The 27,388-nt window shown below is 43.0% G+C and overlaps 1 protein-coding gene across 1 annotated transcript in view; it reads right to left on the bottom strand.

Annotated features, from left to right (window-relative positions):
• CMTM4 (CKLF like MARVEL transmembrane domain containing 4) overlaps positions 1 to 27,388 on the bottom strand; it is a 385,333-nt gene that overhangs the window by 70,897 nt on the left and 287,048 nt on the right. Inside the window, exon 3 of the mRNA XM_085639197.1 lies at positions 22,486 to 22,584. Within this exon, the coding sequence (XP_085495323.1) occupies positions 22,486 to 22,584 (99 nt within the window). The remainder of the gene's footprint in view (positions 1 to 22,485; positions 22,585 to 27,388) is intronic.

Below are 27,388 nucleotides of genomic sequence, written 5' to 3'. Positions count from 1 at the left end.
TAGGTCATTCCTTCGTCAAGTGGTCTGCTGTTTTTGCAGAACGTCAGATATACGGCAGGTCGCTCGGACTTCCTAGCAAAGGCCACGAAGTTCTATGGAAGGGTAACGGTGGGATGAGGTGGAGCAAGTTGTTTTCTACGCTATCTGAATTATCAACTGATAGAGGTTTTCCAGACTTGTTAATCATACATTTAGGTGAGAATGATCTTGTACCTTTATCTGGGTTATCGCTCTTGAAACAAATGCAATTGGATCTAGCAGTCATCAAGAACAATTGGGTGGGTACGTCTCTGGTGTGGACCGAATTTATTTATAGACAACAGTGGAGGGGGGCCCGCAATCATTCAGCCATGGAAAAAGCTCGCAAAAAATTAAACCGTGCGATGAAGATTTTTTGCAATGCAATGGGTATTCAGGTGTTGTCTCATGATAACATTACCAGTGTCGAGTATCATCTTTTTCAGGAGGATGGGGTTCATTTATCCCAGTTAGGTCAAGCCTACTATATGATGGAATTACGGGACTTGCTGGCGGGTTTTTGGAATGAGAATCTTTGGTGTGATCATCTTTTAAAGTAGAGTATGTTGTTTTTTTTTTTGAGCATATTTGTTTTTGGGGGTGGGCCAGGAAAACTCTTTGGGTTTTCCTGGGTGGCGGTTTTTTGAGGGTTTGGATAGTCTGGAGCGGGCTTATCCTTCCCTCTGGGGCGGGGGGAGGGTGGAGGAAAAGCTGGACAGGTAAACCAAAATGGTCAAAAAGGAAATGATGCCATTGGGGCAGTACATGGGGTAATTTATGGTAAATTTTGGTTGGGGTATTTTTGGAATTGTTTGTGGCAAAAATGTTTGGGAAGCAATTTGATAATATTTACATTGTATCAATAAGTGGTTCTTAGTTACCTGTCCTAATAAAGTGACCTTTTTTGCTAAGTCAAAATTTGGTGTGGTCTGTCTTATTGCGCGATTGCGGTTGCCTCCCAAAGTCCCCCAACTCCTCACTGTAATGCTGGAACCTCAGTGGGACTTTCTCTGGAAACCCACATTTCCTCCTGGTTTATGAAGAAGTGTTATTGAACTCGTAACTTCTCTGGTAACAGAAGCATGTATTTATGTTAATGGCTTTCAGTCTGTCTTACTGGCTCAAATGATTTCCTAAGTTTCTGGAAGTTTTTGAGTGTGTTAAGAGAATACTCTAATGGTTTAGCCTTCTTGTTTTGCATCTCCTTCTTTCCTGACATGCTGCAAGATTACATCTTGCTCTCAATAATTAAGTAGTCTTGGTATTAAGGTGCTCAGAACTGCCCTACAGATTGTGGAGGCTCCAGGGCCCGGTTAATAGTTTCCAAAATCAAGTAGGTGGACAAACCACTTGGTTTAAGGTTTCTGTGATTTGCTTTATTTAAAAGAAGTGTTCTGTTGCAGTGCCCTCAACATGCTGTGGGAATCCCACAAACTGAAGGTTGTTCTACAGTGATTTTCCTTTTACATCTTCTGCATTGTGGTGTAGGAGGTGGATGATCTCTGATAGGGACCTGAATGTTGTCCAACACCTCCGGCTTTAATTCGTCCACTTGTTTGTCAGTTTCCAGAGACCCAGTGCGACTTTGTGGAGATCCACTCTAATGAGGCTCACCTTCAAGAAGATTGAGTCTATTTTATTTTCCAGTGTTTGTCTGGGCTTCGCAATGGCCGGTGGATTTGGACTGTGGATGAATATGCTGGCATCCAGTGTTGGAATGTCTCCCGGCTCCAATATGGATTTAATTTCATTTCGCACTGCTGTGTACTAGACTAGCTTCATTTGGTGTGACATTTAGGGGGCCTTATCCTTTCCCATTCTCTTGGGAATCAAAGCAGCAAAATGCGATTGAATGTGCTTTGAATCTGTGTGCTGAACGAGGCAGGGGCCGTCTCCTGGTCTGGTTCAAATTCACTTAAATGGCTAAATTCGTACCACTTGGCCCTTTACCAATTCGTCATAAAAAAATCGCCTCTAAGGGTAATTCAGAGTTGGGTCAGTAGCTGGTCCTACCCAGCAGCAGGCGCGGTGCGTCCATTGGGGCGTGGGGGCGTAGCCCACCCGCCCGCAGCTCCCTCGGTGTCTCTGAACTTAGTTTACTTAAGTTCAGAGACGCCGAGGGTGGGGAGAACTCAACTGACAATGCATGTCAGTCAGCATGACGTCGGACCGTGGGCGGTCCGGCGTCATGTTGACTGACATGCATTGCAGCAGCACAGCACAAGTGAGCATGAGTGGGCATGGTGAGCTAGTTTTTAGCCCGTGCCCAGTCATGTGCACTTGTGTTTTAACGGATTTGCGCATGCCCATTAGGAGCCCCTCGGTCTCCTAATGGGCAGGCGGCGGGCGAGAAGTAGGCTGTGCCCTCAGCCAATCCTGGCGCTGCAGCAGCGCCAGGATTGGCTGAGGGGTTGCCACTGCAGTGCTGACGTGACGACGTGCTGTTCAACTTCCATCCAGTTTGAAGAGGGCAGAGGCGGTCAGGTAAGAGAGGCTGTAGGCGCCAACGGACTGACCCGAGGCGGCGCGGACGTGCTGAGGACCTCAGGTAGGATTTTAAAAAAATGTATTTTAACACTCCCCGCGCGACACCCCCGCGACATCCCCCCCCCCGCGCGCGACTTCCCCCACCAGGCGCGACTTCCCCCCCTGCGAGCCGCGACTGCGTATTAGTCTGAGGTGATAGGGGGACAAAAAAACTTCGAATCACATAAACTGCGTAAAATGAGTGTCTGTGAGTGCAGTTATTTAAATGACACAGATAGTTGTATGTGCAACGTAATTTTTAAAAGACACCTGATCTTAAAAAATATGTTCTATATGTATTTAATATGTGCAAGAGAGAAGTATGCCTCACTTTAATTCAGATGGATTTCGGATAAATGATATGCAAAAGAGATTGGCTCGTTGGAAACCAAACCCTCCACAGTCTGGAGTGGAGCAGGTGCAGATTTTATTTCTTTTCTTGTTACATATTAAAAGAATGAGCTGTGTTTTCTATTATCTGGAAGGGCCATCGTTTTACGTCGTAGAAGTTAGAAGAAGATCCCCGAAGGAAAAAAAAAACTCGCCTGAGCTTCCCCCGAACAGCAGAATTTTTACAGCAAATAGCGAGAAGCACACGGCGGGTCTCTGATGGCTCAGGCAGTAACATTTTATCATTAGAGGTTCTTGCACTTGCAGCCCTGGGCTCCTGCAGGGGACTGGCTGCCAAATCCATCCGGGCCTTAAGTGACTGATGCAAAGAGAGAAAGAGAAGTGCAATTCACAAGAGAATCCGGGGGAGAAAACTGCATCTGAAACGGGAGTGAGGAGGCATCTCTGCAAATTGGCTGCATTTATAGATTGAGATGCGGGGTTTGAGGGAAAAAAGAGCTAAATGGAAAGGGCAAGAGATATTGAACTGAGAAAGGCTAGTGTTTTATTTACCGGACAATACCCTTGTGCGCTTAAATCAAAAGAGCCAGAGTTATGTCGCTGTGGGCGGGAGTGTTTCGCCCTGTCTTCTAGTCGTATTCTGGTGCCAGTAGTTTTTATTTTCCCTTTATAAAATGACAGGACTAAAAGGCCCAGAATACGAAGGAGAACACAAGACCATCTGAACTTGCCCGCGCCCGCCTTTGGACAAATTCAGGCCTCTGACTTTTAAAATCCATAAATCAGAAAAACGACCAACTAAAGTAACAGCAGTTCTTTTCGTTCAGCACCTTCTGATGAAATCGGTGGTCCAATTCTGCTGCTCCGCCTTTCATCCTAGCTAGAGCAGTTACATTATTTTAACTCAATTGGGCGATGACACTTATTATGAGAACTTTTTATGACCCATTTACTTAATGTGCTTTTAAGGTGTGCATTGTAAATGACGTTCAGTGTTGCAACTGGAATGTGGAATGTATTAAGAGCACGGCAAAATATTTCAGTGTGCGGTGAAGAACGTCATTAGCGCAGTTCTAATTAACGCAACTTTTATTACACTTTGCATAGTTACAGCTGTTGTACTACTATGGTTCTAATGATCTGCATAAAGGCACGTGGTGCTGTTGTTCCAGGCATGAAACATCACACTAATATTTTTTCTGTTTGTCAGTAAATGTTTCTATTCTTTTGTGGCACACGGTAGATTACAAGATGTACCTGAAGAACATGTTAATAACAGTGTGGTGAAAATACTAAGTAATAACTGCGGGGCACATATTAGAGTAAGAATTTGGAGACTGGGGTGAGGCACGGAATGGCTGAAATTAAAAAATATGGTGTTTTTGGATGGACACCGGCTGACCTGGACTAGAGGGTTTCAGACGTAGGGGATTTTGCGCTCCACCACACATTTTACGCCCCACCACTTTCAAATGTCACCAGCCGCCCCAGCCCAGCAGTCATATCCCAAATGGATTACTTGAGTTTTTTATTATCGTTCCAGGTGCGTCTTTGCTCTTTTAACACTTAGTGAACTTCTGGTACTAGCTGTAATACCAAATAAAACGTATCATCTAATGTGGCCACCGCAACCACTGGTTTAAGCAACCTTCGTCAGTCGTCCAACGGCTGTCCGTCTCATGCCTACGGGACTCCAGCAGCCTTTATAGCCACAGGGAGAAAGGGTAGTGTAGGCCTAACAGCTCAGACTTAGGATCAGTTAAGGCCCTCCAGGTCTCCTTATCCCAGCAGGATCACCTCTTTTGCTCTTGGGTATCTTCCTCCAGGGCTATCATTGCATGTGCCATCCAGTGCTACAACTCTTCTCCTCAGCGAAGTCCATGGAGGTAAACTTTCTTTCAGTGCCACCACCAAGCAAGTCATCCACCAGGCTTCTCCCGTTCAGGGCACTCTAACCACTTTCTTAATCCCACTAGGAATAGTCTCCCATGCTCACAGAGGAGAGAACTGCCCTCCCTCTGTTGCAAGCTCTGGCAAACCTCAGTGTGCCAGGATCAGCCTGCCACTGCCTCCTCCTCCCAGTGCGGGGGATTTCAGCAGGAACCGCAGACATTTGTTGTGGGGAACAAGCTGCAGTTCTCTCCCTGCTTTCAACTCTTCAGGGCGCGCAACTGTCCTTTCACTCCAGAGGTATTTAGAGACCCCGCCACGTCCTCAGTTGTATGCTCCTTCTGGCTCCACTACACATGCCATCACAGGCTCCAGTGCACTGTCTGAGTTTCAGCCCTTTCTCTACCTTCTAGATATTGTATCCAAGGAGATGTCAACTATGGTAAGTCTTGGGGGTCGTGTGGAAACGAGTTAGGGTCTTTGTCAGCCATGTTGATTGGCCACGCCCCCAAATGTTCACGAAGGTCACAAGCATGAAGTCACAAAATGTCAATAAGCAAGAGATGGTGGATGTTGTTTTGACTTGTTCAGGGAATGTATATAACTTTCATTTAATTTCACAACAACACCATCCTTATGTACTTATACCTCACTACACTCATCTACACGTCACAGCCCTACACCCCCACTTCACAGACGGCTTTGGAATAAAAGCTCCCTGAATGCAGCACCGACCAGACGAGGAGCAAGCTTTATGATGAAGCATGACACCCATCTCGGTGAGTTAGGGCCCTAGTTCCTAAAGGAGTGGACCTCCCGCCAGTTCCATTAGACTTCTGACCGACCACATATTCTCTTTCCTACTTCTCTTAAGAAACTGCATACTCAGTTGATACATTTGAGATTTATTTGGGGCAAGTATGCTGGCCCTACAAGTGTTCCCGGTCCCCTTTTAATTTTTGATACATATTTTACAACTGGATAAAGCTCCATCCAAACACATAACCAAATAAATAGCAATACTTTTTGGGAGCGAAAATTCCGTAAAAACACTGAGTCCCAGTGACACCATAAAATATTGCACCACCTCCAGTAAGGGCGCAACTATAACTGACCTCACAGGATTTTTCAAATGTGGATTTTTTTCTTGTCGCTCTTATACGATGGATAAACACTACACATTTTTGGATGACCAGAAACAACAGACTATCACATCAATCAGTTTTTGCCATGCAACACCACATGTGGTGTGAACTTAATTACAGGTGCCTGAAGCAAGATCAATACATGTTCAACTACAGAGGCTGTAAAGGAACGCTGAAACACAAGGGCCTTTAAAAATTGGATCCCAAATATCTTTTATTCCAAATATGATTGTGAATGTCAATACAACACCAATCAAATCAGATTTGCAGGACTTTGTACTATTAAACAGGACGGACAAGGAGGCAATAGAGAATGACTCCGACAGAGACAGAACGTTTGTGGATATATAAGTTGCAATCTTGTTATGGTTACAATACAGACGAGGTCCTACACATTTTTTTTTTAAGTTGGTGGATCTTGAATAGTGCAAATAACCGATACTTATATCTATTTTTTTAAACTAACTTACTACATGCAATCATCAAACGTATATTTCTATGTGGTCACCCTAATGTTATCCCTGTATATCAATTAACCCCCATTATTGAAATACTTTTAACAAATAATGTACATTTTTTAATATTTCAAGGACTCAGATTTGCGTACAATAAGGTCCACATGAATCGGTTGGTAATTCTGTGTTGCAAACATGCACTTTAAAAAAAAAAAACTTTTCCTCACATACCGCTTAGATTATGTAAAACAGGGGTCTCCAGCCTTTTCTGTAGTCGGAGCTACTTCTGATCAGTGAAAATCATTGTGAGCTACAAAAGGCCAAGCAAAGTGCATTGTTACCAGACACCCCCCATGCCCAGCTTCACCGACTTTAAGCCTAAGGTCCATAAAGCCAGATGCTATGGTTTTAACAAAATACTTTAAATAGGAACACTATGATAGGGCTACCATGTGTGTCAGTGAGAGCGTGGTATTTGGGGATGTATTAACACGTGTGTGTGTATGATGGTATATGTGTGTAAGGATGACTGAGAGCCTGTCGTATGTACTTGTGGCACAGGATACATCTTTCACCATAAGTGGCACTGTTACATGTATAACACAAACATACAACCATTTTTTTAAATGGAAGAAATTTCAAGTGCAGAAAATGTTCTGCAAAAATGATTATAATATGGACCAATTTTCTGCAATTTAAATTTCTGCGACTTAATGGCTGAATTTTTCAGTTATAAATATTGCAGTCCTCTTCCTCCCAGTCACTGGGAGGAAGATGTCTGCTGTGTGTAAAGGTGACAGCATTGAAAAGGGAGAAAATTAAACTGAATTGTTAACTTTACGTTTACATACATTCTATAATACTCATCATTATTTTTTTTTCCTCCATTTTCAAGTGTCACATTTACAAACACCAGGCATCTTGCGCCCAGTGGAGTGTAGACATGGTGCCATATTTATAACAGAAAAATATAGCCATTTGTTTGAATGGGAGAAATGTTAGTTGAAGAAACATGCTTCATAAGCCATTAAGATGTAATAGGTTTAACTGAAAGTTGAGAAAGATGTTAAGACTTAATATTTCATGGAAATAGTTCTCTTCACTTTAAATTCCTACCATTTAAAAATATGACTGTATTTTTCAGTTATAAATATAGCACGGTGTCTATCTGCCACTTGGAGCAAAAAGCTTGATGCTTGTGAATGTGACACTAGGAAATGGGATAAAATAAAAAATGATGAGTTAAACATTAAACTAACGTTTTTAATTTTAATTTTCTCTCACTAAAAAGCATTCAGAAACCTGATTATTTTCTCACATTCAAATACTGATTTGACAAGGAGTTTTATTTAAGAGTTAAATATATCAGTTCCTCACCTCTGTGCTCAGCCCTGGGTCATAAATCTGACAGAGCACTGCTCATTATCAGGCCCTGTTATCTGCAGCCTTCTGATGATAATGTAAAGGAAACACACCATTCCCTTAACTTTAAAAGGAAAATATGATCCTATGCTTATTTAAAAATGAACACAAGTGTGTGTGCTACTCTGAAGGTGTCTGGAAGCAACTGGTAGCTTACGACACCTCAGATAAAATAAATATCACTTTCTCTGTATCTGATCTATCTATCCATCTATATTACTCTCTACCATGTAATCTTTAACATGGTTTTCCAGAATAGTTACACGTATACCCTGCGAAATCAAATTCAGCTCTCCTATTTTTTTATTTATTGTTATGTGCCACTCATGTGACTATGCAGGTAGCACTAAATGTTTTCCAGAAATACTTTTGACGCAGCAATGCAGAGTTCGATCTCTCACTCGCCCTATACGATTCAATGACCTTTTGCATAATTTATTAAGTCTAGACAATAAATCCATTTAAAACATGTTTTCAACATTCTAAAAGCATGCTGTACATTTATAATTAATTTCAATTTAACTTAATTTTTACTGATTTAAACCATTGTGTGTATATACACATCCCTCTCCATCTGATCACATTTGAAAGCACTTCATACCATAGAGTAGTACGTCACTTCATGCGTTCTGAGCACACACTGCCAAGAGTGCGTCTGCCTCTTTATAATGCATATGAACACTACCGGCAAACTGGTAACTAATGCTTCTGTCACTTAGCCTTTCTGATTAGGAGGCCATCATGCTTTAACTTGAGCTGTCACTGAGCTTTTTTACAGATAATATTGGGCAGAGGATTATAAAAAAATCTGAAAAAAAAGATATGCGGTCCCACTTTCATTTAATAAGCACCTTGCCCCACAAGTATCTGCATACTTTGTGCATTTTAAAATTAGTCACTCCATCACAAATCCCTTTTTCAAATGTTCTATATCTAGTAATCCCGGTTACACTGCCCTGCATTTTGGCAATTTTTAGTTCTACCTTTTTTTAAGAAAAACAGTCTCACAACGGTTTTGTTTTCGCTATACATTACAGCATACAACCTAATTTTCTTTAGCCTCTTGTTGTGTATTACTCACCATGTAAATTTCAACTCTTGTTAAGACAATACTTATTAGTTTCACTCTCACAACTGTGATCCTTTGAAGTGGGATGATGGAATTGTTTAATCCTACCTTGATTATTGCATGGCACAATTTTGAGGCTTAGAACATCATGCATGATGTTTTCACTTTAATTTATAATCGATCCCACGGATCTACAGGTTGTATGTGAAAACGTATTTCTTATTTGTCTTGATTCTGCACTCATTCGATGGGTTTTATATTAAATAATAGTTTCAAAGAAATAACTTTAAAAAATGAAAATTATACATCAGCATGGTGTTATCTGCTAGTAATTAGTTGATACTGAAATGCACTTTGTATGTTTTATTCTCTACCAAAATGTGACATTTAGCTTTACTCCTATGGTTGCTAATCATTGGACCCCATTATGTACAAATTCCTTCTTGTTCCTCAAATTAATGTCTTTTTTCTAACTTTTGTCATATGTTTCATAGATATTGTTTATGCACAAGTTGAGTTTGTGTTTTCATCATGTGCACCTTTTGTGTCCTTTTCCCTTTCATCCTGTTTGTCAAATCCAACTACTATTTTGTGATTTCTTTTGAATGGTCCATCTCATTTTTGCTTTATATACAGCCCTGAACAATATAGTCTGTAGTGTCACAAAACATGTGTTCGCTTTAGTGTTCTGTCAACCACTTTAGCAGTTGCATTGAAATCTTTACACAAGCAAAATATACGACTCTTACAATATTTCTAGGCCTCAGAACTTAATTAAATTGATGGACGAATGTTTTTTATCCTATGATTCAGTCACCCATACATTCATTTAGTGAGGTTAGGAAGGAACCTTACAACCTAAGAGGTTTAGCAGAAGGTCTAATATCTGGATTCCCTTCCTCTTTAGACTTATTTAAAGTGTTAAGTTTGTTGCTTCTCTCTTCACTCAATAGCTCTTAAATGGTTGGCTATTTTCCTCATGAATTTCAAACAACTTTTATACATTCTCTTTTTATAAAAGCCCTCCTGGATTGTGGAAAAGCCAACACATTTTTAGTCTCTCTTTGTTGCCCTTTTCTGCAAAACTACTGGGAAAGTCAGTCATGGGGGAGCTACAGAAGTATTATTGCCATGAAATGCCTGTCCCATGCGCCGCAAGCTGGATTTCAAGATGGTCTTAGAATTTCCGTGGTAGATGAACTGAGTCAGTCTGTTGAAGGTGGCATACTGGTGCCCAGATTTTGCTCCATCGGACAGCAGCTTCCAACACCAACATCTACTAAACCCTTCTGAAGTGGCTATCCTGTATGTCAATCAGAGGTAAGGCCTTTGAATGGTTGACAACTTTGACCTGTTGTGTTGCTCTGTCTTGGATGTATTGTTTATTCTGGGTCATTAGGTTTAACAAGTGAAAAAGGGAGTATTCTCAAGACTTGTAATCTCCTAAGTGCCTTTAGGGTTTTCTTCAGTGTTGCTGCCTCACACCATTTGGACGACTCTTTCCCAAATTTTCTAATTTATATCTGTATATATGCTTGTCGCTAAGGAAATATTCCTTTACATGAAGCTGGTGGATATAGATTAAGGTTTATGAAGGCTTGATTGATTCTGTTTATTTGGGAGGCAAGTCTGAGACCAACATTGAATAAAATGATATAATAACCAACAGAAACTACTAAAGAGGATTTTGAAAAATACAGAGCAGAAATAATTGAAAAAATCAATTGAGAGCAACCAAGGAAATGTAACCACTAAAGAATTATGAAATTCTAAATACAGTAATTGTTAAATACGATGAAGATCTTTCAAAGATAAAATGCAACCGGACCAAGTGAACTAACCCATAGGTGCCTAGACATTTGCAAAACAAATTCTGCTAATTTAACTCATACCGAACAGTGACGAAAGAAAAGAGAAATAAAAATAATAAATCAAAGGGTGACCAGATTTCCTTTTCTTTATATTGAAGGCAAATGCAAATAAATTGAGAGTTCCAGCTCAAACTACTATATATCCTCATTCATTCGAGATATAGGGCTCCAGGCAGACATCGAAGTGTCCTGGGACCACAGTAATTTACAATGAAATAAATTATGGCAGGTAGTAATTAAACTGGGGATGCCTGGGTTTGAGCTCCCTAATCTAGGTTAGGTTATATCACTACTTACTTCTTTGTTCAAAAACAGAAGGGAGAATAAAGTAAACTAAATAAATCAAGTCTTCCGTACAGCTTAATTTCCATCCACCAACTATACATCAAGAAACTTTTCCTCAGTACATTTCTAGTTTAAGAAAAAAATATCAATAAAGAGGCACCCAATATACGCGTAATATAAGGTGGGGTGGGATGCAATCATCTTGTGTAATGCTTCAATTGATTAAACTTGTGTAACATCCAGGTGTAGCAGTGGGTCACAGTAAGGCTAGGCAAATATCCTGATTTGTGATGCCAATCGAGCAGTAAAGAGCATTTGTGGATTAGGAAACCATGACTCCCTTAGAGTGGCTATACAAGTTAGTAAAAGTTCAATATGAGCGACAGATACTCCCGATTATAGAGTGTGGGTTTCAGAGGATTTGAGGGTTAGAGTTCTTAAAGACTCAATTAATGTAAAGATTTTGCAGTACATAGGAGTGGCATGTGTTTGGCAAATTTCAAATGAAATCATGTACTAATTTGAATGCTGAATGTTAATGGATTGAATAATAAAATAAAAATTGGGTGGTGGTACAACATACACACCCCAAGAAACTTGCATACTTTACCTTAATTGCACCTTCTCAGGACATCATGGGTTCAATAATGTTTATCACTCTGGATTCACTAAAGGATGCCAGAGGGCCGCCATTCTACTTCACAAACTTTTTCCGGTCTCAGATACACAAAAACATGGTGACAGATGAGAGAGGTATGGAATGGTTATCGGACCTTTAAAAGAACAATTTTGCACACTGACAAGTGTATATTCCCCTCAACACTAACTGAGTGCATATTGCAAAACTTACTAACACTACTAGCATAACTCCCCCCTCCCCAATAGAATGGTAAGATTACTAGCAGTGCTTCAGTACTGTTATGGACCCTCATATAGATGCCTTTAGACCGTCTTTAATTATTAGGCCTATCTCGCTCCCAACGTGGCTAGTTTTGATGGAATTCTGCAATGTCTGACACATGGGATATCCAGGGATCAGAGAATATTTTTTAATCCCCCAATATTACGGTTCTCGCATCAACTACTTTTTTTGTCCCGGCTGTTAATTGAGATTAAGATGTCTCTCAGATCACTGACACCTTTTACAAATCATTCTCGTATTGAAATGAGACTTAAACGCCCAAACAGTGCTACCCTGGGGGGTTGCTAATCGAATACATGGTGGTTGCTATATGAAACTTTTAAAGATTTCCTGCAGGTGGAAACTGTGAATTACTTTGATTGGAGGCACAATTCAGTATCATCTACATTTAGAGTTTGGGAAGGAGGGCTATAAGCCTGGCGTAAGTGGTAAACCAATCCTCTTTGAATCAGGCCAATTCAAATTGTCGCAAGAAACTGTCACACTTGAATTAGTAATTATTGCTACTTCAGAAAAAATAGTTAGCAGAAGGCTATAATGAAAAAAAAACCTTAGACGACTGGAAACCTGTACATTATCTCTAAAATAACACATACTGGATACAGCTAAGCCGCCCTGGGCTGCTACTTGGTATATGATTTATGAGATGGCTGATAGGGCCTGTAAATTGTTATACTCGTTGGAAAATTATGAATAAGAGTCCAGAATAATTGGTTAGATTCAAGACCAAGTATGGGGCCAGTGCCTAACCCACTTAATAAAGAAACATTGTAAAAAAAAACATTAGCAGAATACTTCGAACAGTTTTATGATAAAGTCCAACCGCTAACAATTGAAATGGAAAATTCCATAATGAATGAGTTAATAACGACCAAACTAAGAGAAGAAGATAGATTAACCCTAGATCTTTCAATTACAGAGGCAAGATTCAAGAGCCTATAAGGGGATGGCAACAATCAAAACACTGGATCCCAGTATGTTCCCTTTAGAATTTTTAAAAAGCAATGCCTCCCTCCTGGTTCCATATTCCTTAGCCATGAGGAAATCCTGCAGTGGGCTCGATCCCTATGACTTGAAAGGGGCCACTATTACAGTACTCCCCAAACCCGGCATGCCCCTTTTGGAGAGTGCTTCTTTTAGTTCCATTTCTTTGATAAACATTAAGGCTAAAATACTGGCCAAGGTACCTGCTAATTGGGTTATCATGATAATCTAGTCTTTAATCCACCTCAATCAAAATAGCTTCATGCCAGGAAGTGGTACACACAGCTGCATTAGGCATCCCATGTGGCTCTGACCAATATAGATGATCTCTGAGATCCCTCTGCCATGATACTGGTGGCTTTAAAAAAGACCTGTTGAATGGGGATTCCTTTATCAAGTCCTAGAGAAAATGAACTTTGGCCTATCTTCTGTTCGTACACTAGCTTCTGTATGCAACACTGTGGGGTCGAGTAAAAGTTAGTGGAGTCCTTTCTACTCCATTTTACACTAGACAAGGCTGTCTTGCTGCCCTCCCCCCCCCTCCCCGCTGCCTGTACCGGTGTTATTTGCTTTGGTGATAGAGGCATTGGCAGAAAGGATTAGGTGAAACACACATCTGTGGGTTCATATGGCAAGTGGGGACTTGGTGTCAGTAATTTACTTATACGCAGATGATATGCGCCTATATATTCTAAGGCGCCAACATTCAATCCAGAGGATAATGAGGATCCTCCAAGTGTACAGAGAGGCATTTGGCCTAAAAGTTAACCGGGAAAAGTCTAGATCTCTATTACAATTAAACAGTACACTCAATCTGCAAACCACTATATATCTAACATGTCAGGCCGGTCGGTGATAGTTCAAAGTTTTTAGGCAGATATCTAGAACCACAGAAATGTCATACATACAGCCCCCTTAATATGCAGTTAGAGGCCTCAAGCACACTTCCATTATCCATAATGGACAGAGATTCTCTATTTAAGATTTTGCGTAGCCCTGATTATTACATATGTTGCAAAGTTATCCATATGACGTTTTATTATTGGGCTACCCAACTTACTTAAACTATTCTTTGGTTGCTTGTAGACAAGAGTGATCCACCATTTAGATAAGAAATGAAGCCCTGGACAGATATGGACTGCTTGACCAATTAACAGCAAGAAGCCTTCTAAAGCATTACCTCCCATTACTAGAATCATCCTCGACTGTTGGCACCGGGCATTAAAGTGGATTAAACGGGAAGGCACCCTCATATGCAAGACTACCTTACGGTATGGTTAATACCTTACATGCATAGCAAAATCAGTTTCCCTGCCTGGGATTCAATTGGATTCTCACAGCTTAGAGACGTGTGGGACACTACACATATTAAATCTTATGAAATATTGACAACAGATCTAATTGTTTTTAGTTATCTGCAGCAACTCCTTGCACTAGACACATACAAAATTCAGTCATCCCCCATTTCAAAATACAACCCATTAGAACCCAAATTAACCACAGAGAGGCTAGACTGGAAAAGTATTTCAAGACTCTACAAATCCCTAAAAGTGAATAAAACTGTTCAAATGTAAGAACTTAGGGCCAGGTTGGGAAAGAATTAGGCAATGTTAAGGATGAAGAATGGACGGAGACAAACATGCCTGCCAGGGAACTGCATCCAAGCAGCATCACTATATTCTTTAAATTGTTGAGGTAAAAAGAGTATCAAAGTAAGAGGCAGCAAAAAAGCAGGATCATGAGGAAGAGGAAAGAAAAACTGATAGTAAAGTGATGAGTGCAAATGGATTGAAAAGAAACGTAATAAGGTTGCTATAATTAAGGCAACGTAGTATGTGGAGATCATAGGGGTAGTTATATTGCCTTTCAGTATTGCAAAATTAAGAGTAGCAGATTTAAGAATGCAGATAAACACGTCTTAGCAAGTTTACAAAAGTTGAGTGAAATGGGGATAGGACAGATTACAAGATGTGGAGATACAGGAATACAAGTGACGGGAACCAGTTGAGGAGGGAGACATAATAATAGATGAAATGGGAGGCGATACAGAGTGATGAAATGAAAGGAAGTGGGATATTGACTGAATGATGATCACAACAGCTAAGTAAAGGAAGATGACAGATGGGATATAAAAGGAAAAAATATGACTTGTTTACATTGGGTAAAGGAAGAAAGTAGTCTGGAAGGTCAATGAATGAAGAGGTGAAGCATAAGGCAATATGTGATTCAGAAATAACACAGGAGGTAGTTTTTTGTTAGCATTTAGATGAATTAGCAAATGCAAACCAAGGACAAGTAGATTGACTGGAGTATAAATGAAGTAGGCAAACAGAGCCATAATGAGATGTTAAAGGCCAATAAAGAATCAACGCCATTATATAGAGTCACCTGGGACTACACACAGGTGGGATATAGGGCAGATCTGGGGTATCTAAAATGGACTTTTTATGTACGAATTATTCTATGACTACATTACAACATTACGCATTTACAGGTTTGCAGCAAACACTAATGAGATAGATAGGCAGGGCACTTCCCTTGAGCTTCAAGTACAAAACAATAAGCCCCAAATAGAGTGAAGCACAACACTATGGCTGATAACATCCAGTAACACTACTTTTACATTAGGACGGCTTTAAGCATTTGCAAGGGACCTGCCCGACCGCCGATGTGGGATTCTCACTGGCCCCCGCGGAGCCCAGGTGAGGAGGGAGGAAAAGAACATGTGGTAACCCCCCAGCACCTCCCCCGCGGGCCGGCTGCACTGCCGATACCCCACAAAAGATCAATAGTACCTATAGGGGGGGCCCACACCTCAGTGCACAATCCTGCAATCCGGATCGGCGATCTTCTATGCCACCTGCCCCACTCACCACCTCAGGGGAACAAACGCAGAACACAGCTCTCAGCTCCCCGGCGCGCAGTCCGCCCAACCGCCGATGTAGGGGTCGCACTGGCCCCCGCCGGTCCCAGGTTGGGAGGAAGGAAAAGTGTGCAAGGTAAACCCCCAATCGCTTCCCCCGCGGCCCGGCTGCACCGCCGATCCCCCACACAATATAAGCAGTACCGGTAGGAGGGGGCCCACACCACGGGTCACGAGCCTGCAAGCCTGTTCGGCGATCGTCAGTGCCTCCGGCGACCTTCACTGCCGTAGGGCCCGATCTCAGCTCCCCGCCCTCGCCACACCTGCGCAGCCAAATCCAGCCGCCGAATCTCCGCCTCAAACTGTGTCCCGGACCCCGCAGCAGGACCACGGAGCCCAGCACTCACGCCGGACAGCCAGGTCCTCCGCCACCAGTAAGGCTCGCCAACTTGATCGTGTGTCGGTGGGCGGGCCCTGTATGCCACACGTCCCCCAACCGTCTCCAGTGGCCCCAAATGCGACTCCCCAGCTCCACCGCTAGCAGCTAGGCCTCTCTCCAGGCGCCGGTCGATCGCGCCACCCAGGATCTCTGCGGGCTCACAAATATCTCTCAGGGCGATTGCAGAGTCAGTGCAGCATCGATGGGTCATCACTATTACATTTCAGAACGCAAAGGAGTTAGGATAAATGTTGGATATTCGGTGGGCTGGACGGAACTCACTCAGCACACGTCCGCCATGTTAGGCTTGCCAAGCCACGCACCCATACCTAGTTATTTTTAAGAAAAAGTGCCACGGTGTCGAACTATTAAAAGGACAACTAGGCAAGTGGAAGATAACAATACACTTAAATAAAATCAAGTGACATGGCGAAATAAAGCTTTGCTACGAAGCTCCCACATAGTATCCAAAACCTTAGAAATGGAAATTGCTGGTACTGGGCGGGGATCAGATCTAAGGCTAGAAATGCAACTGAGTGCTTACTCTCCCATTTTATGTTGTACCCGTCTTCACTCCCCTCAATCTTTCAGTCCCAATGCATCGACAGTTGGAATCTTGACCAAAGACTTTCCTTACCCACTCAACTTCTTACTCGACTATCTTTCTGAAGACTAAATTTAGACTTTGTCAACACGCTTCATGATGTTTTACACTTTCCTTAACATTTGGCTTGTGAGTGCACTATGTAACCAAATGTGTCCAGTATTTAATGCTCCGGACTGTGCTCTCCTTGGGTAGCTAATGTTTCTGGCTCTTGCTCTAGACATTTATTGCGTCCTTTGTTTATAGCTGCCTCGGTCAAGTGTTCTGACAGGAAGCCCTCAATGTTTACTTTACAGAATGATCTGGTGAACTATCCAGATTTACACTGCACTCCCTAATGCATCTGGCATAAAAATACTTATTTAATTCTCAAGAGGAATGTTTGTTATAGTGATTCATCAGACTTTAAAGAATATATAAAGTTGTTTAATATAACCTTTCTGAATGCCCAGAGATGTCTCACACGAATAAACACTGACGAATAAGTATGACAAATGTACCACATAAGAATTAAATAAGAATGGTGTACTAGATGCAGGAGTGTGTGGTTTAAATAGGCTTAGTTCAGCAGATTACTAATAAGCTAACCAAGTATTTCAGTTGTATGTACCACCACTGTGGACATGCAATAGTTAGCAAAAACATCAGAATTACGTCCCCTGGTCCAACATCAAGGATTAGAGGGAATAGAAATGGCAGGTCAGTGCCTCTCCTCAACAGATTAGAAACTGGTAAATATTTCAAAATAGTGGTGAATCTGAGCCCGATTCAGCCATTCAACAGGACATCGCCTGCTAGCAATTTAACCCTCCTAAAAGTGCTGCTGAAACTAACCAACCTTTTTTTTTTTTAACTCAGGTACGCAGGATACCATTTAACACATGAAACCAAGAAAGCAGAACAAAACAGAAGTACTAATAAACAAGCATTTGCAATGCAATACATAGTTCTCGCATTTACGAGAGTTTGAGCTATTTGCATTGTAAATGACAATAGCTTAAATTCTCGCAAATGTGAGACCTATTACATTGCAAATATTTGTTGTTGTTTACAAGCGCCCCATGCCATGCTTTCACGTTAATAAAGGCCTCGCCCCCTTCTTTGGACGAGCCACGTCTAAAGAAAGGGGCACGGCTGCCATGAAAGCGTGGTATGGGCCGCTTTTACAAAAAAACGTGAAGGCGCAGCAAGGGGCGCTTGTTAACCGCAGCAAAAAAAATGAATAATAAAAAAATAAAACACGCAGCCACGTTGGGCACCGCAAATAAACCAAAAGGCGGGGCAGTCACTGTGGCTTTTTCTTTTAGCACGGCACGCATTAGGAGAGAGCGTGTCTTGCCTGCAACACCTGCCGGTTGAAAACAATTTAAGGACATGGTGCTCAGAGGTTGTATTTAAAGCTTACCGAGTAACACATGTAAGAGGGCCAGTCCGTATGGTAGGTTACAAGATGAGACAATGCAGTACTAAGGAGGGCCCACTAATCCTTTTGACCAATGAAAAGCTACAGTTTACAAAGGACAATGACACAAGCCAATTAAAAAAATGGGCGGAGAGTGGGCAGAGCTTCAAGTCCCTACCTGAATACAGCATGCCCAGACTCGACCAAAAAATGTTACTTGATAGAAGCTGAATGCCTATGATGAACTCTGGAGCCCAAGAGTCTGTCTAGGGTCACACTGTGTACCTAAGAGTGATACGCAGCCTAGCTCTGCTGAAGGCTGAGCGACACACCGCCACTGGTTGGAGGCCTGTGATAAACCCTCCCTGAAAAACTAGATCAAGGTTGCAGAAAAGAGGACTAAAGCTACAATGCAAATAATATTCATATCTGGTACAGTATGGGGCAGGAATTACTGTCATAGAAAGGGGCACAATGATTACAACTTTGTCCCTCTTGACTCAATTACGCTGTGAAGCACCAAAGCAATGTGTATCCAACAATTAGGCCACAAAGGAGAAGGCACTACTAACAATATTAAGTTATCAATGAGCTATAAAACATTGATCACATATGTATACTGTACCATGATACACCACACTTGGTCATTACTTTAGTTATCATCTTGGAATCTATTTAGTTTGTATTTTGGGCGTGCGTTAATGTGATGGACAGCCAGAAGATACATTTTAATTTGATTCTATATGAACTGTGCGGCGGCTTTAAAACACATCAAAGACCACACTCATCTATACATATCAGGGAACAGAATCTCCATTCATAATTCTTGGGTTGACAGAATAAGAGCAGAATTCTTTTGACACAGAAAGGTTTCTGCATCATACCTCATGACAGGGTCATGTGTTGGGTTTCACTTTTTTAATGGATAGTTGAAAAAGACTACATGCTTCCTATATTGTTCTTTTTTTACCCAATACTAAAAATATAATGCATCAATTTGAAGTTCACATCAATAGTCTGACTAAACAGTTAAATTACTGGCTGTGGCGAATGTAGTAAACCTAGTGCTAAAGTCCCCCGGGTGCTACTCCCCACCCTGGAGAGGACTGGGTTTTATTTTCAAAAGCCCCAGGCACAATTTTGGAATTTGAAAGCTTGAGCTCATGCTTGGTATTGCATCTCTCATGGGTACGCAGAACAAACTAGCCAGTTTCTATAAATTACAGTTCCTTTTCTCTCTGTCCATTGCCAAGCAGGACACTTATAGGGAACCCAGAGAAAATCAGTAAAGGGGAAAGGCTGCAGGACTCCCAACAGGCAGCAAAGCATGCCACTAAAAAGAACTAGCCTAGAAAAAACTGCTCCGTTTGGCTTAGTTAAAGTGAGCATGTATTTTAGAGTACTTCATAGCATTTGTAAGAAGCATGAGGAAACATCCAGTTGGCGGCTTTGCAGATCACAATCCATGGAACATGTCAATAGTGATCCTTTGTTGCATTCATCGTCTATGTATTAGCACTTACACCAACTAACGGGGTGAACACCCTCCCCCCAATCATTTAACACTTCAGGCATTGGAAATGGAAATTACACAATGCGTAAGAGAAATCTTCTAGGACAGCGTGTGTCCCTTATAGCTTAATGCATGACAGGATCTGAAGTATTCGGAACGGCACATATAAAAGCAGATATCGCTACTCCTGTGGAGGATGCGAAGAGTCCCCTTGGTTTTTGTAAAACATCTACAAAGAAGCAGCTTGGTAGGGAAATCCAAGAGAAAATGCTGGCAAAACAAGCATAAGACACGAGGACAGAAATGTAACTGTAAAACCTAATCCTGGTTTATATGAGGAGAGGGACTGTAGAGCACTACTCTTCCTGGCCAAAGCAAGCACATTAAGAAATGCAGTCTGTGTGTCATCACTTAATGTTGCTTGATGCAATAGCTCATAGAGGTTAGGTGCCAGAATAGGCAGAAGAGCACATAAATCTCAGAGTTGTCGAGGTCGCCAAACAGAATTATATACAAGGAGGTGTTCAACTAAAGCTTCAAATAAGAATTCCGAAGACAGAAATATCATGTTTCACAATTTCTGTAGGGACAGTAAGCAGTGAGATACAACTTGGAAACTTCACTTAGATACCAAGCGTGGCCAGATGAGACAAATAAAGAATGTGTTCTAAAGCACATGAGAGTGCAATCTCATCAGAGTGCTCTGACACAAACTCTGAAGCAACTGTTCTACTGTACCTTAAAGTGGAACCCGTTCTAACCTCAGAGAAAATGTTGATGAACCGAAGAACCGAGTGTGGATGGGGTGAGGTCTCCTCCCTTTGTATCTCTAGCAGACCTAATTATGGAGATGGGGAGGCAGCTCATAACCCTCCGCTCACCACCCTCCTATCAACCCCTCCTTTGCCAGCTCACCATCTGTAGGTCGGCTTATAGGAATAAAAATAGGTGACCAGCATCTTGGTTCAGGGAAATGTTATGGTCATGAATCTGATTTGTGTCACTGCTTTGGAATCTCCAACAAACTTTTCACCACTTCTCTATTCTGGCCTGGTGGGGTGGGCAGCTTTCCTGAGAAATACCAACTGCAATGGCTAGGTGGTTAAATCTTCCATTCTCCTCCTGCCCCACCTCGCCATCAACCCATCAGTCACCATCCTAAGATGGGCTCAAATATCCATGAAAAGGCAATAAGCATTTTGGCCCAGGTGGCCTTTCTCAGGAAGTGGTTTGTGACTCAAATGCTTCTTTCTATTGCTAGATCTTTCAAAACACATGGATCCTGTTTTCAGTCAATATTCCTAATGTGACAGCAGTCGTTTATCATCATCGGCTATGGAAAGTTCCTCCAATGTTTATCACACTGGTGAAAGCAGTGTCTTTTGTGAGGCCATGATCCCTAGTAGGAGCAGGACGAGGAGGTAGGGGTGGTCCTTCTGCAATCTCAGGAGGTAGAAAATACCTCTCTGAAAAGGTTTGTCTTGTGTTGCTTTTGAACGATAATCAAACTTATTTGGTTTCGCATGTCTTGGCTTAGAGAATTCCAGAGCTATGTGCCTAATGTTCTGATCGTCTGTGTATCTTGTGAGTAGATCTGGATTCAACAATCAGATCCGTTTTCCTAAATCTGAGACTGCAACTGGGTGTATATGAATAACTTTAGTAGGTACTTTCAGGCAAAACACAGTGCAACTGTACAGTAAACCTAGCGCTGTCGGGGTTATGTGGCTGATGTGCGTAATCATGTGGGGGGGGGGGGGGGGGCTTTGTCTTCTAAAGTACTGGAGTGCAGGCAGAACTTTGGTTTTAGGCTTTCCTGGCATCTTGGGGTCAGCCCAGTGACAAGCTGCCAAGCACTTCATTAGGCTATGAACGTACATTATGGTCAACGCAGACAAGCGCTCACAAAAGCAAACCACTTTTATAGTTCCACAAGTTTAAGCAGGTCTGAAAGCAAGAAAGATGATAGGGCCCAGAGGTCTACGTGAAAAGAGGTCAACTCGTCTTCTGCTTGTATTGGATGAAATCCCAGAAATGCCACAGTAGAATAATTCTGAAAATGTCAATCCACAAAAGTAACAAGCTTTAGAGCCCCACAGCTGAAAAAGAAACACAAGAAACACAGATGCACAAGCATATTAGGCCCCAGACACAGCAAGCAATATTTAGGAGGGTTTGAGTGTAAGAAACTGGATCTGCACAACCCACATTTCTTAAAGTTTGTGGCCTGCATCACAAGAAGGCACAACACTAACGAGGAAGCCGGTGACATGATAAACTTTCTGTCTGTCAAAAACAGAGAGTAAAGAAGTGGAATGGTGCGGGATTGTGTCCGACCCACAGAACTGAAAGAAATGGCTGGAGTCTAAAGAGGGCTTGAGTGTTTAAGGAGGTACCTGCATACACTTAGCTGCCAGGAGTAGCCCGTGCAGGTAACAGCGGTGGGCTAGGTTGGGGGTGGCGGTGGGGGATTCGACAGACGACCACGAGGGAAAATTAAAAAAAAAAAAAATTAATTTGCTGTTAGCTTCTAAACCGAATAGCACTTTGTGCAGTTTGGGTATTCTGCAGTCTCAATCCCTATCCAAAGCAATATCTGAAGAGATTGACGGACGAAGAAATAGGATAGGATAAGGGAGTAAGACCAGTAAGAACAGCCTGGAGCGGAGAATAATTCGGGGAATGTTGGACATTTAGAACAAGAAAGTAGCAAATCTGTAACTTACCGCTGCTGTGATTTCTGCCCCGGTTTTATGGTTGACTGCAGCCAGCACTATGGATGCAATGAAGAAAAATAAAGTGCTCAGTCCAGTGTTGACCAAATCCTGCAAAAAAGAGAAGCAACGTTGTTATTATCAACAACAACAAAAGATGGGCCAGGTTTGCAATAATACAGGGCAAACATTGCAAAATGGTGCAGGCTGAAAATATAAGAAGCGCTGACTGTGTCTACTGAAACACGTACAATGTCTTATTTGGTGCATATTTATTCATATGTAGTGGGCATTTGGTTGATGCAGTCATTTTTCACGAAGGGTTGGCCTAGGGCACTGTACAGTGTCAAGACAAGACCTGGAACATCACATTTCCAAAACAGGTGGCACTTTTAGAAACTTACCCATGCTTATTTCTCTTTAGGAAGTCAATAGAACGGGTCTCAAGATCTGCTTCCAAAACTGAGAATATGACAATTAAAGGTCTCAGCAAAGAGATGTGGCCGTCAGTAAATACAAGAAAGGTGTTAACCCCTCCCTCGATCCTTTGCATGAAAATAAAATGCTTCTGGGAAGAGAGAATTCAGCAACATGCATAACAAGCCACAAGTGCATAATATGATCCCTGTGGTTTGTTAAAAAGTGAAGGCTTAGCAGAGGATTGAATGCACATCGAGGCACTGAAAACAAAAACAATTTATAGTGTGCCAATCCTATACCAGATGAATGAGCTCCCAATCGGTAGTTTATCAAAGTCACTGCCTCACTCACGCCCATGGCAAATCGACCATGTCAAGACATGCTTTGTAACTGTGATCTTGAGAGACATCCTAAGGAATGATGAAAACCTGTCACAAAGATGCATTTTCCGTTTGTGATTGGCAGATACTCTCTAGCTTTGCCGCTTTTGTGGCGGGAAAGTACCTTACGTTTTAACTGCAGAATTCGAAATTTTGCTGACCGGACTCGTTTTGGGCTAAAAACAAATGCCCACTCCACTGGCAGCAGCTCTTAAAAATGTTTCTCATAGGGGAGGAGCCAAGATGGCGACCGAGACGGCAGCGTAGACTCCCGGCTCCGTGAACCTCCGCATCCCGCACGGATATCCTGCATGAGATCCTCAGCCTGCGCGATGCGATCGTGTTTGTGAATGAGAGTGGCAACCGATCGTGTGACTCCGAGGTTTCTGGCTGCGGTACAGCCTGAGAAAAGTGCATTTTAAATTTGCGGCCCGTGCAGCCCTGGAGCCTGGACCTCGAGTGGACGCCTTGGCCGAGTGGCAGTTCAACAACAGCGGCCTGTGGTGACTGGGTGTAGTCGGTCCACCGGAGCGGTGCCAACCTCGGCCTACATTTCGCCGTGGCCGTTCCTGCCGCTAAGCGAAGCGGACCGAGTGCCTGCCCGGGGGTGCAACTCTCAGATTCCCCGGTGATAGCCCCTGCCCTTGGCGGCGAGCTGTCCGGACGCCGCCCGTGACTCGCCCTGATTCTTGCAGGCGGCTCCCGGATTTTCGCGGGAACTGGTCCGTTATGGGGACGACTGTTGCCCGTGCCCACGCAACGGATAAATTTTTGCCTGCCCCCGGACCCTGTTTCCAGCGCCGTGGGCCTCGAGGCGCTTGTTCCTGGGTCCCGGCCCCCATACGGGTCGGGCCTACCCGACGGCCATTTTGTTGCGATGAAGCCTACCATCCTGTCCACTGGGTCACAGCAGGATTGGGAGTGTGTGACTTTTGGGAGTGTGGCGGAGCGATCGCAGAGAGCTATGCTGGGGTACGGCGACCTCCTCGAGGCCCTCGGTGCCCTTCATTCCTCCCTGGTTCATGGCGTCGGGGTCTTGGGGAGTAAGCTCGATGGTGTGGCATCAGCGTTGGGACAGTGGCGGCCTTCCTGTCCTCAGGTATACAGGGACTTCCCACACTGCACACCGGAGGACAAAGTCGCGGCCACCCCTGGGATTGGTGCACAGCTGGACACTCCGGACAGTATGCTACAGTGTGATCGGCTGGCTGTGGGTCTGATCTGTTCCGGAGGTATTGGACCTGAGCGGGAGGTGGTGGCCTCGTTCCGTGCACGGCCTCCGGTGACCCAGGAACAATTCAAGCAACAGTTGTCTACTTTGGCTGCTTCCGCCTTCCTGGACCCTGTGTGCGGTGCAGACTCTGGGGCAGCACTGGGAAGGCCGTCCTTCCATGATGTGGACTGTGTTGGTACTCAGAGACTTCCACCCCACCTGTGTGTGTCGCTTCCCGGTCGTTTTTGGACACTCCTTTACCTTGGAACATCGGACATGGCGCTGGGTCGAGGGGTAGGCATGGGCAGAATTGCAAAGAGTGGTCAAGGATAAGGCTGATCCTTCAGGGGTGGTCATCTAGTAGACGGGCGGGTTCAGGGGTTGCGTGCTCTCATGGTATAGCTATTAGCATAATCGGTGCATAATGCTCCCCATTTTTCTTTGATATGGTCGATTTTGTGCTGTTCACTGTTTGCTTTGGGGAAAACTTAACGTGCGGGAGTGGGAAGCCGGGGGTATGTTTTGAAGGCCCTCCTCCAGTTTATTAATACTTTCTCTACCCCCCCGTCTGGTGGGGTTCTTTTCTTACTCCTTTTTTCCCTGTTTCTTCTTTATTTCGGGTCTGGTTCCGGGGCAACAGGCACACTGCTGGGGGGAGGGGCCGTACTCATCTGCAGAGGTGCAGGGTGGGGGGTTGGGGGAAGGGGTTCTTTAGTCTTCATCTCCTTTTTCCATGGCCTCCTTTTTCTTCTCTGATTCTTCTTGTTTTTTCTTTTCTGGGATCAGTGTGGTACATCTCCTTTGTTGTGAATCGTCGCCTTTTCATGTGTGCCACAATTTCCGGGGTGTTCCCTGGGCTTTCGGGCAGGGGACTCCAGGCGCAACTGCTCATGATATTCTTCCCCATCCTGAATTTCCTGTGTCTGCGCCATTGATCCAATAGATTGCTGATTATTGCTTATGTCATTATTCTGCCTGCCTTTTATCGCTGTTGGGAAATTGTTCGGCACCTGATCCTTCTGTCTTTTTCATTATAAAATGAAAACCCTTTTTATCCTGGTGTCCTACCTGCGCTGTTCACTGGTCAGACTATATTAGCGTGACGATTCTGCTCCCCGAGGTGCTGCCTGTGTTCCCACTTGATCTTTGTTGCTCTGATTGCTTAGCGGCCGGCCCCGGGGGGTTGTAGGCCCATACTTGTTATTGATTGAAATGTCAATAAAGGTTTTTCAAAAAAAAAGAAAAAAAAAAAAATGTTTCTCATAGCCAGTGTCAGCATAAGGATTTTTGGGGCCACGTGCAAAACATACTTTGGGGCACGGGTTAGGAACAAATCCGAATTGGATTACCCATTATAAAGCCAACAATACTAAATTATAAATTTAACTTTCAAAAGCACGGTGACGCAAATAATGTTGAAATAATGTCTTGTCTGGGACCCCAAAAACGTCCAAAGTAAATGTCGGCAGAGAGCTTTAGGTAGAGAAATATTCCTAGAAGAGGTCTAATAGAGCAAAAGTTCACTTTCCCGAGAAGGCGCCCTGAAAGATGGGGGCCCTGGGCAATTGTTCACACCTTGTAATGTTTCTGCTCTCACTTAAGAGCATGAGGGTTCGCGCAAGCCTCCTCTACATTCAATCGCGGACCCCTCGAGTCAAAGGCTTTGAATGGCACCTCCCAGACCCTACCTCTAAACCTACCCTCCATTTTAAATTAACATCCTTTACCACACAATTCCTTTACCACACAATGCCTTTACTACAAAATGGTAAGTATAGATCAGTTCAGTTTTACACGTTTTTAGGGGTGGGCAAGGGAATTGGGTGGTAAAGGTGCTTTTTATGGTTTAGGGGTGGGTAAGGGTATTGGTAGTAAAGGTGTTTTCAGGGCTATGGGGTTGGCAAGGATATAGGGCGGTAAGGGTGATTTTAGGGTTTAGGGGTGGGTGAATTTAGTGGTTAGGGAGTTGATAAGGGAGTAGGGTGGTAAAGCAAAAAAAAAAAGGGGGGGGTTTGGGGGTTTCCCCAATTAAAAAAAAAGTGTGTGTGTTTGTGTGTGTGTGTTCAGTTACCTGATTATATACTTACCATTCTGTTCTGAAGGCATAGCCATTGTGAAGACCTGCTAGGTAAAGGCATTGAGTGGTAAAGGCATGCGCGGTAAAGGCATTCATTGTAACCGGTTGTTGTATCCATGTCACAAGTACGACGTTTAAAGTGTGTCACTGTTAACCCAGTTGGAAGTCATTCTTATGAGGCTCCATCCACTCACTAAGTGCCATTCAACGAGGGTCTTCCAGACCTGCTCTTAACATTCTTGGATTGTCCGAGCTGGGCACTTAGTCCAAAACAAAAGCTGCGGATCCAAACCCAACTAGGCCATTACCTACCTGATCCATGCTCAAACCATATGCAACTCCTTGGTTACCACAGCTCAAAAACACTCCAAATTCAAAATGAAGTTGTCAAAAACACAAATTGTTCATGCCATTCAAAAAGCGTCAAACCCACTTATTGCTTAGAGCCAGAGTGGATATGAGATAATTACAGCCATTAGCAGATTAGAGGGCAAGCAGTTAACACTACCTGTGTATGCACAAAACCTTCACCAAGAAAAATTCCTTTGTGGCCTACATGACAATCCTGAATTGTTTTTATACCAAGTGATCTAAACCAGCAGATCTTAACCTTTTGATTTCTGTTATTCCCCCCATGGATTAACTAATGGAATCCTGTCCTGTGCGCACCACCCCCTGCCCCACCTTACTGATTCACTATGGTAGCTGGAGACCCCCTACCTAAGCAATTTCCATGATTGGCCTTCAAAACAATACACAATAATACAAAAACAAGTATACACCAAACAAAGGTTAAAATAGTTAAATATTTTGTGTAAATTCAGT

The sequence above is a fragment of the Triturus cristatus genome, chromosome 12, assembly GCF_964204655.1.
Source record: "Triturus cristatus chromosome 12, aTriCri1.1, whole genome shotgun sequence".
NCBI classification, from domain to species: domain Eukaryota; kingdom Metazoa; phylum Chordata; class Amphibia; order Caudata; family Salamandridae; genus Triturus; species Triturus cristatus.
This window is presented reverse-complemented; position numbering and strand designations above follow the sequence as displayed.